The following is a 10,566-nucleotide window of genomic DNA, read 5'->3' as shown; positions in this document are numbered from 1 at the left end:
TACAAACCAGCAATATCCCAACAAGAAGGATAAAAAGAATATAAAAAAAATGAAAAAAAAAAAAACTAACGAAAATTTCAAAAAAACTTTAGTCTTAATGAAAAATGACAAATAAAGATGTAATAAATAGTATCAGAGAAAGGTAAAAATGTAGTTTTTCGTTAAAAATGAACAGTACCAGAAGTGTTTCGTTGAAACTTCCTAAAAAAAAGTTGTCCGGACCTGGAGCCCTTGCAGGAACAACGTAGCTGGTTAATACAAAGCAAAAAAAGATTTTATAGGAAAATATCCTTGACGGATTTTTAAAACTATACATACTTATCAAAATATGTTTTTCATGTAGTTTTTCAGAAAAATTACATAACCACATACAAGTGTGATCATATTTTTGTCTTAAGTTTGTCAGACTGCCTGTTATCATGATCAAGTTTCTAGTAACACATAATAACATCATTCATAAAGCAATATTATAGTCACCCGTACTACTTTTAATAGTATCTCTTTAATTGCAAGAAGAAGAAATTAATAAATGACGAATTTATATCAAGTTTTCCCGATTTTCCTATTATATTTACTCCTTATGTGAGCTATCCTAAAAAATAAATATATAACTCATAGTTAATGTCATTTAGTATTACGATTGAGTGGTATCCTTTTTACTTGTAAGTGAGAGCTCTTATATTCAATTATTGTCAAAAGCGAATTTGAATCACATTATTTATAATCTATTGTAAGATTAGGTACACATCATCCCCTAATAAAAATAATATGGGTTATTCAAAAAAAAAAAAAAAAAAAAAACCCAAGCCAATATATGTGGGGTATATTCCTCGGAATTGGATCATTTTCTAAGCAGGAGATCAGGATTCTCCTGACCTACTAACATGGGTCATTAGATTTTGATCCAATGGCTATAAACAGGAAGTTCTCTAAAAATTATAATAATTATAACCGTTGGATCAAAATCTAAAGATTAATGTTACTAGATCAAAAGTATCTGATCTCATGCTCAGGAGAGGATCCAATTCCATATTCCTCTCCTCAACCTCTCTCTCTCTCGCCTTCCCTTTAAGTAGTCACTAATAGTCTGACAGTCTGACCGGCTTCAGTTTCTTTTTATTAATTTCACATTGAGTTGTCCAACTCCAAGTCACCAACCCCCCCAAAACCCCCATCCAAGAGCGCTCTATCAAAACCCAGCTTCCCCATAACACCCATCTCAACAAAATCCCAGAGAACCAGAGGAGTTAAATCCCAGGACAAAAAAATGTGGCTGGTGTACGTGTGCGACGCGGAGGAGAAGGAGCTGGGGAGGCAGCAAGCTCCTGGAGCATGCCCGTACTGCGGAGGCAAAGTGCAGGCGGTGGATGTCGAGGCTCAGCGGAAGCTTTGCTTTCTGCCCTTGTGCTTCAAGATCAAGAGGAAGTACTTCTGTACTCTCTGCTCCAGGCGCTTGGTCCTGTACTATTAGACAACACCAACAACTATGTATAATTATATAACTACTACCAGAGACCCAAGAAATCGTAGCTAGATTTGTGATTCTCTCTCTCTCTCTCTCTCTCTGCTATTTTAGTTTTGAGTACAATTATTAATGGGATTCAGGAACCAGCTGGGGCTTTTGTTGTACAAATGACTGTTAGATGGTTCTTAATTCGAATGTCGAATTGCTAATGACAATGACATGCGATCTGCTGCTGTTAAATCTAATTATTGATTGGTTGGAATGTCTTGTGTCTGTTTTTTTGGTAATTTATTGACCGGTTTAAATTTATAATTACTTGTTTAGAGGAAATCACCAATCATCAGTGTAGCATTATTTGTTTGACATTTAGAATTATGCAAGTAGTGGATTACTTGGTGATTACAATTTAGTTCAAACTTTTTCTCTCTATAACTTATAATATAGTGTAGTAATATCACTTATACTCACGAAATTCTGATTATATTTTACGAACATTAATCATTGGCTCTATGTGTTTCTTTGCTTCATTGCAGGTTAGCTTATAAGTCCCACATTGTTTTTAAATTTTACCAATATCAAAACATGGGGGTTTCGAACCTTCTATCCACCACCAACTCATTTCTGTTTTTTTAATGGCGACCAACTTTTTTGTGCAGAAACTATATTTCATCAGGAAATGTCTAGACACCTTCGATTGCCAATTTTTATAGGAAATAACACATCTACATTTCTCTAGGTTAATATTTACGATAAACGTTAGACTTTAGTACAAGATATACGGATTACTGATAAAAGGGTAATGCTAGGAAGATTAAATTTAAAGACAAAATTTGTAAATTAAATAACGTGTCACCAATAAAAATGAGCATATTTATCAACGCTTAGGTAATAATTCAATCATCAACTTCCATATCATTTAATTTCTAAAATTTTGTCTATAAATTTAGTCTTCATATCTTTACCCTTAAATTACAGACTTCTGTTGCAAAAAAGAGAAAAAAACGACTTGGAGCTCCGAGAGAATAAAATTAACTTTTGTTTGTTTATTAATATTGTCTTGGTTTTTTAAAATGAAATTTAGACAAAGTGTGGCTGAAAATGTACGTATAGCCAACCCATACATTGTCTTCTGTAATCTGTAACCCGATTATTGAGTTTGTCGACAATTGTCTGAGGGAGTTGTTAAAGCGTTCTGAAAAAGACATTATCTGCTATATATATAAGATGTAAGTGAAAAAAGTTGTACATTCGGGAGAATTATAGAATGACATTTTTTTCTTTTTGAATAAACAGTATTATCTATACTAAGGGATAAAGGGTGAACTTAACCTCACAATAGGCTAACGATAATGTGGTTTTAATTCGTCTATGATTCTTTTAAAGTGTCTTTTAATGCGCAAATGTTGATTTTATAGAGAACCTTGAGCAGTGGCTGTGCCATAAAATCTACTAAAGGGGGTCAACCTAATTAACAAAAATTAAGATTAAAAAAAAAAAATCATCTAATAGCACAAAATTCTTGCCTTTGCCAAGTTGATTTTCCGCATTCAAGGATTGAGGTGCCATAATAATGCCTCTTCATGCAGGGGTAGTAAATTTCACTAATATAAAAATTTATTTCATAAATAACCACAACTATTATTGTATATAGCATCCATATTACCAATTGTTATATCTTAGGAGCCTAGAAACATATGAGTCAACGACTCAAAATTTGCGTAGTTGTGAAATTTATGTTAGTTTTAATTTTACTAAAGGTCCAATCACTGAGAAAGGTCATGACTTGAGAATAATGTGTAAAAAATCAAATTTAAACATATATAAATCGCAAACTGTTAGATTGAGAAGGGTCAGTTGACTACCTTGAGCGTTCATTGGCGTTGCCCTTGACCTTGAGTAGTTGTCACATCCCATCCCAATTTTAATTGTATTTTATTCCCTAGCAGTGAGAAATTACAAAAATGCTTCTGATGGCCTAAATGGAACTCTTATGCGGACATTTAAGTACCTTTTACTTAAATCAGACATGCAACGAACGATTTACGCACTTATTCCAATGCAGGTTATTTTCCGACGAAGTCTTAGCTCAGTCTCGTCGAGTTGGACGAGATTGAAGCCATAGACCACTCCCCCATCATCTTCAGGCCTGGATTAAAGTTATGTATGCTTGAATCGGCCTCGGTTTCACTGGATTCCAATTGATATTAAACGAAAGTTCTTTGGAGACTTGGTTGTCGACATGTGGGTTGGAAACACTTTTTTAATCCTTTTGTCAGACTCTATGCATCAGATATGAGCATTTCCGGTAGGACTACCCTGACTAGCTCAGTTAAAGTATTTCCGTGTGTCAGAGCTCCATTGGAATAAAATTCCTCTTGGGAATTTCCAAGTCTGGATGCCCTTTTCGGATCTATTAGCATACGATGTTGCAGAACAGACTTGACTTAATATGCTCATCCAAGATAGAAGTAGTCATACTTGGGATCAGAGTTCAGAGCCACATTCGGATGATTTCCGAATCGCCTTTTCAACTATTCCCTTGAATGGCGTATGGCCCATGTTTGAATGTTATAACTCATAACTTTGCTAGTTGTATAAACTTTCCGGAGGACGGATGGTGCATTGGACTTCCGGGTCAAGGCGCGATGTGCATGTGCCTGTAACCCACCAATTGTAATTGCGCTTATTATGGTTCGAATCTCCCAAGCTAATAACCATTTTAATATGGGATGGGCTAGACATTGTTACTTTTGAATTTTAGACTTGCACTCGTGCAAAGTTTTCAAAGTTTATGCTTTGTTTTGAAGTGAGTGAGGTATTCCCTGCATCACCAAAAAGAGAAAATAAAGAAAAAATATTGAAATTAAGACAAATAAAGCTTCCTTATTTAACGAGAAAATAGGATTAATTGACTAGGGTGTGTGATTGACTCTGGAAATGATTGTTTGCATATCTTCGAGGAGGAGAATCAAATAACTGATGTAGCTCTAAAAGCATGATATAATGTAAAAATTACATCAGGGATCACTTTTGACGATAAGCCTATGATGGGGTGTTAGGAGAAGTTCTCCATAAAACATGTCTTCACGTAGACGGCGACGTTGCGATTGAGTCTAAAATGGACTGCCAACATATCCCAAGAAAGGAATCAAACCATGTGTAGTTCAGATATTACCTTTTGCCTAGGAAATAGGGAAAGGTCTGTGAGGGGCATGTCTTTCACTAGCAGAGGCCCTCCTTCCTAGCATCGATTCTTCGATTCCCCTAGTATCTGACCTTCTACAGCTTGCCGTTATGGTCAAATAGCGAGGTAAAAAGTCATCGACCAAAGGAATTTACCCAAGTTGTGTAGCCATTCTCAGCCAAGAATGGCGTTGTAAGGGGATAGGCAATCTATGACGTGGAAGGTCATCAGATGTTTGGACAGTTTCACTCGCACCGCAAGCTTTATTTATGGTTCCCAAGGTGTAGAGTGAAACCCTATCAAGGGTTTAGATAATAGCCCTTCTGTTGTTGACCCAACCGAGGATGCCTATCATTTCAGCCGTACCTCTAAAAAAAAATGTTACCTTCTAATCCATTATCTATCAAAACTCGGCCTACCATGGCGTTAAAGATTTGCAGCTTGACAACAAGAGCGTCGTTAAGGGGAGGGCAAACAGCTTCTAGTCATGCTTGGTTGGGGTCATTCACGTGCCGCCTTCCTTCCTTTCTGTGCCTTTTGGAAGCATCCCTACTTTCCATATGTAAGGTTGACCCTGGAAATAGTTTTGTTCTCGAACATGGGATCAGAGTAGACCTTGGGTTCTCTGTGGCTTCCCACAGTGTACTTTTGGAGCAAGTTCTCGAGTCAACATGCATAGACCTTGACTAGCCATTCTTGGTGGTGCCTAGATGGCTGAGTTTCGAAATGGGTGACGGTATCTTCGATATTTTTCATCTGCTCCTCTAGCCTAGAGAGTCTTGCCCGCTCCTTGGATTGCAAAATTTTTCGGATGTCCTTTGTCGATGCACGTATCTTCAACACGCCGCCCCAGGCTTGATCCATGAAAAATGTATCTTTGTTATTCGGGTCGATGTCTCGACTGTGGGGTGACTATCTAGGAAAGATTTCCATAGGGGTAGAGTGATATAGTCGAGAAGAATAAGAGTTCACTCTCAATGAAAGCATCCATTGTTGGAACCAAATTCACGCACCACCGTATGTGAAGGAAGTGCACAAACTCGAGCAACCTGCAAAACAATAAACAACCGTGAGCAAGCCCAGGACCAGGGGAGGGGAGTGTGGGCCAAAGGCTCTTCGACGGTCAAGTTAGTGAACAATTTCAGACTCAAGTAGTGGGTAAGAGAATTCAAGTGTAAAAATTGCGTTACCAAAGATGAACCTCGATGTTTTATTTAATCTATCAAGCTAGATTCATTGGTGGGATAAAAAATTAGTCCACAAAATAGTCTGAATAGCATCTCGTCAAGAATTACATAAATCAATTTGGAAAATGCTCTAATTTACACTGTTATTATTCAAAACCAATGGAATACCACTAAATTAAGCAACCATTGTTAGTGTTCACAGTGAATGCAATACTGTATTACATTCACTTTAAACCATAATAGTGGAAAATTAGAGTATTTTCCAATCAATTTTAAGCATAGCCATGTATGGTGGGTGTGATTGTTTTTGTTTTCTTGGGTGAAAGTTAGGTTTAGAGTATATGCAAGGCTATAGACAAAATTGTTACGAGAAGATAGCAACTTATAGGGCACAAATACATTTGTTATGTGGCAATTTGTATCAATGAAATAAGGACATCTGGACAAAAATTTATTCATGTTTAGTTTGTTGTTACAAAATGCCAACGTAACAATATACCCATATCATGTAAATTGTTCTCCTATAAAAGGTTGCGGGAGTTTTCTTTTTCATTCAAAGGCTTTGACGATAATTGGAGTTCAAAACTATACGTGCAAACAGACAGGGAGGTGAGGTGCTGCCAAATCAGACCCTTAGGGATCGGTTGGTTTTAGCAGATCGACCCTTGTCGTTTGCAGAAGTGGGTGTGAGATCGATTTCTATTTCAATCTTTACCATGTTTAAGCATGCAATAGGGTGGAGGGGCCAAACGACTTACATTACACTTCCAGAAAAAAGCCGAGTACTTTTCGGTTTTGGGATACTATCCAATAAATAAATAAATAAGTAGCTTAATTAGTAGACATCGTTTATATCATGCAAAAGGATTAGCAATTTTTTTTATACGCATAAACATTCGCACATCAGATAATTAGCAACAGATAAGCAACCCTCTGTAGAAATGTGAGAGTGTACGTTGTTGAGAATGAATATCACATTGATGAGAGAACGGACCTTACATGTGCTTATAAGTAGCTGAGCTGCTCCCCATATTGAATTAGTTTTATAGTGGAACCTCAACTTTCTTGACACGTATGATTGTAAAACCTAGTTTCCTTTCTAAAATAACTAAAAAAATGTAACAATATATTTAACCGAATGTAATACGAGAGAAACTTAGAAAGGCACACCCTTCTTGGTAAATGCTCATCAGAAAGAAAAAGTTGACTGTTAAGTGGATATTTAGGGTACAATTTATATAGTTGAGAAGAAATTAAGGTGGTCCATGGACCATGCGTAAATGGTATACATGAAGCATTTGGCATAAAACAATTCACAAAAAACCCAGAAAGCGTTGTTTGGACTAATCAACCGTGGAGATGTCCCATATAAAGTATTTTGCATAAAATCCAGAAAGAGTTTTGCATCTACAAAATCCCACAGAGAAGCAATTCCCACCCAGGCAGAGAAGCAAACCCAAATTCTAGTCGAGTTGAGAGGCGCTGAGGGAGGGAGTCGATGACGAACCACCGACGAGCAATTCCCACTCACGACGATGATGATCGGTGGATGGTGTGTGAATTATGGAGAGAAAGATCGAGAAACTGGGAGAGACTCGTGTGAATTGTGATTTGTGATATGTGTGAAAAATGAGTGTGGACAGTGGAGATTTACTCAATAAAAAGTTGGAGCGTTGATACGGTCTGGGCCGGGGGCCCTTGTCCTCAGATATTTGGACCTGCCCCACCCCATTTCGTGTATAAAATATATGAACCCACCCCGACCCACAAGTCTAGGACCCGTTTGCCCATTCCTAATAGGGTTATTTGGAGATAGGTCCTTGAAACTCTTATTTTTCAAACAAAAACTCACCTATCACTACTACAAAAAAGTCTTTTTCTGAGGAAAACCAATTTATCGTGCAAAGAGAAATTTCGTCATGCAAAATTTGGGGATACAAAACCTTCATCGCCTAGAAGTCCTTGGGCAAAGGTCGAGAAGCAAAAGAGTTGCGCAATGAAGATGAAAGGTTTGTCACACAAAGGATTTGTGTGACAAAAATTGGTCAACAAGGTGATTCATTGCGATAAAGTTTAAGGGTAGAAGATCACTGGTCGCTACAACTTTCAGGTGGAACTTTCATGCCAAGGTTGAGGCAAAGAAGCATCTTCGTTACAAAAGACTTTGCACGGCGAAGGTTGTCGTCGGAAAAATCCCACAACGAAATTTGTCATATTTTTTTAGATTTTTTATTTATAAATAATATGTCGCTTGAATTTATGCGGGATGAAAATTAAATTTCAGGCGACAAAATATTTTCTTATTTTTAATTATTAATTTATTTTGTTAAATTAGAGTTTCAATTAATTTAATGTTTTGTTATTTAAATAAAAAAGATTAATTAATTTAATTATTATTTATATTATATTTAGAAATGCAAGTACAAGCAATAAAAATGCTATAGTATCCTAGTACAAAAAAAAAACTAGGGAAAATTAGATTCTACCATTTCTTTTTCACATTTTTTAAACTAAACATTTGTACTATTTTAAGTTTTGATTAAACTTTTAAAATTTTAATTAGGGTGCTTTAATTATGTCCACATCAGCATTTTCTTATTTAACTCATTATCTTTTATTAATGTAAAAGGATATATACTCATTTCCAGTTTATCCCTTAATATCTATTATTAAGTTTTAATTATCTCCCTAAAAATTAGAGAACAGTTTTCTGCATTTTCGTTTCTCTCACCCAGTTCATCAAAAGAGAGATACAGTCGTGAGAAATTTTGTAGGGGAGAGAGAAAGAGAAAGAGGGAGAGATGGAATAGCTACTAAAAATAAGCTGAAATTTGTTAGGGGAGATAGAGAAATTAGGTGTTCATAAACAATGATCTATTTTATTGGCTTGCGAATGTTCTGTGATCATCTCTTGACATGGATCATTACAATTTATTTTTCAAATAGAAATGTACCAAAGTCAAATTGAAACGTACCAAAGTCAAATTAAAATGTACCAGTATCGAATTAAAACGTACCAATGTCGAATTAAAATGTACCATGCAACTTGAAACGTAGCTCATGTCAAAGTGAAACGTATCCACTATAATATCTAGAAGGCAATGCGCCAATCGAAATTAACTTTCCAAACGTACCATGCAACTTAAAACGTACCTCATGTTAAAATGAAATGTACCCACTATAATATCTAGAAGGCAATGCGCCAATTAAAATTAACTTTCCAAATGTACCATGGTACGTGAAAAACTATGAAAACATGGATAAAAAGTGTAGTAAAACAAAAGGCTTACCCTATGGTATCAATATTCAAATTTGAAGGTGTGATATATCATACCACCATCAAAGTTGGTGGAGAACATTCATTAAATTAACTTAAATGATGGTACGATACACACATCGATTGGAAGAGTTGGTGTGTGCTCCAATACGGTGTGGAGTTGGAAGAAAAAGGTATGTAAGAATAGAAGCAAATATCAAGTTGTTTTTAAAAATTTTAAAAGAATTTATGTTGAAATTGAATACTGAATCATAACCACTAGAGATTTTACAGTTAATTTGATACACTAAATATAATGACAAATCATATAATTTTGTATTATGTGGCGCCTAAATTGTAGGACGATATTTAATTAAAATTATAAAAGGCATGGATGTTTAATCTCAAAATTTCAAAAGTTAGGCATCTGTATCAAAACACCCCAAAAGTCTATAAAAACGGGGCTCGAAATCTATTAGTTGGGACGCTTAGGGATCTGCGGGTGGAGCGACTGGGAACGAACATAATGTGTAAGGTGGATGGGAATCTGGCATCGGAAATCTTAGAATTAAAAAAATTAGTTATTAATCCTAATAGGAATTCATATGTATATTAAAATTTAGAAATAATATACTTTTACCTATCATCGCTTCTCTAACCTATAAGAGAATGGTCTTGAACCGAAATGGTGGGAAAGTTTATTTTTCGACCTATGTATTAGCGTGTTTATTAAAAAATAACAAAAAATTATTAAAAATTATTATACTTACCAAAAACTCGGGGTCCTGAAAATGCCTGCATAGCCATTCCCAATCCTCTAGGCGCTCCATCAATTCCTTAAGGTGGCCTTCTTGGAGAGTGGTATCTACATCTGATAAAGACTTAAAATGTTTGTGAAGGTCGCTCTTTCACTCGGGATACCACTTCGTGAAAGAGCATTGAGGTGCTCAACATCATAGTTTAGCTACAAAATTTAAAAAATATAAAAAAAATATTAAATTATTGATAATAGAATACATTAGTAAAAAAAAGTACTATTAATGGTACTATATTATGAAAAAAAATATATTAACAATAGTATATGTTATTAAAAAAAGTACTAATAAAAGTTGAAAATACTAATCGACAACATCGCGTTCTTCGTGTTCTCTAGCACTGCTCTCCGTGTATCCCACTTCATACGGCAATGGGTCTGCCCTAGAAACTCAACGCCATAGGCCAACCTGCTGTGCTGCTCAGACATTAAGGCAACACGGTGTTAGGGATCATAAGTAAGGGTGAATCAGTCGTTTGCCACATGTGTCACCTTCACGATCTTGATCTGTCTCCATGGCCCTCTAGTATTTTTCTTAATTGAAAAAAAAACATTTACGGTCATAAACCAACCTAAATTCGGCAGAACTTTCCCTAAAAATATAACATTTTTTATAACATTCAAACAATAATACAACAGTAATACACATCCAACCAACAA

The 10,566-nt window shown here is 35.7% G+C and overlaps 1 protein-coding gene across 1 annotated transcript; it reads left to right on the top strand.

The window, feature by feature from the left end:
• Positions 1 to 1,164: 1,164 nt before the first annotated feature.
• LOC103950465 lies at positions 1,165 to 1,727 on the top strand. The gene has a single exon (XM_009361679.3). The coding sequence runs from the start codon at positions 1,268 to 1,270 to the stop codon at positions 1,469 to 1,471; it is 204 nt and encodes a 67-aa protein (XP_009359954.2). The 5' UTR covers positions 1,165 to 1,267; the 3' UTR covers positions 1,472 to 1,727.
• Positions 1,728 to 10,566: the final 8,839 nt, after the last annotated feature.

Source organism: the organism of the source record quoted next, unplaced genomic scaffold (genome assembly GCF_019419815.1).
Source record: "Pyrus x bretschneideri cultivar Hongxiangsu unplaced genomic scaffold, Pyrus_bretschneideri_v1 Contig36, whole genome shotgun sequence".
NCBI lineage: Eukaryota > Viridiplantae > Streptophyta > Magnoliopsida > Rosales > Rosaceae > Pyrus > Pyrus x bretschneideri.
This window is presented reverse-complemented; position numbering and strand designations above follow the sequence as displayed.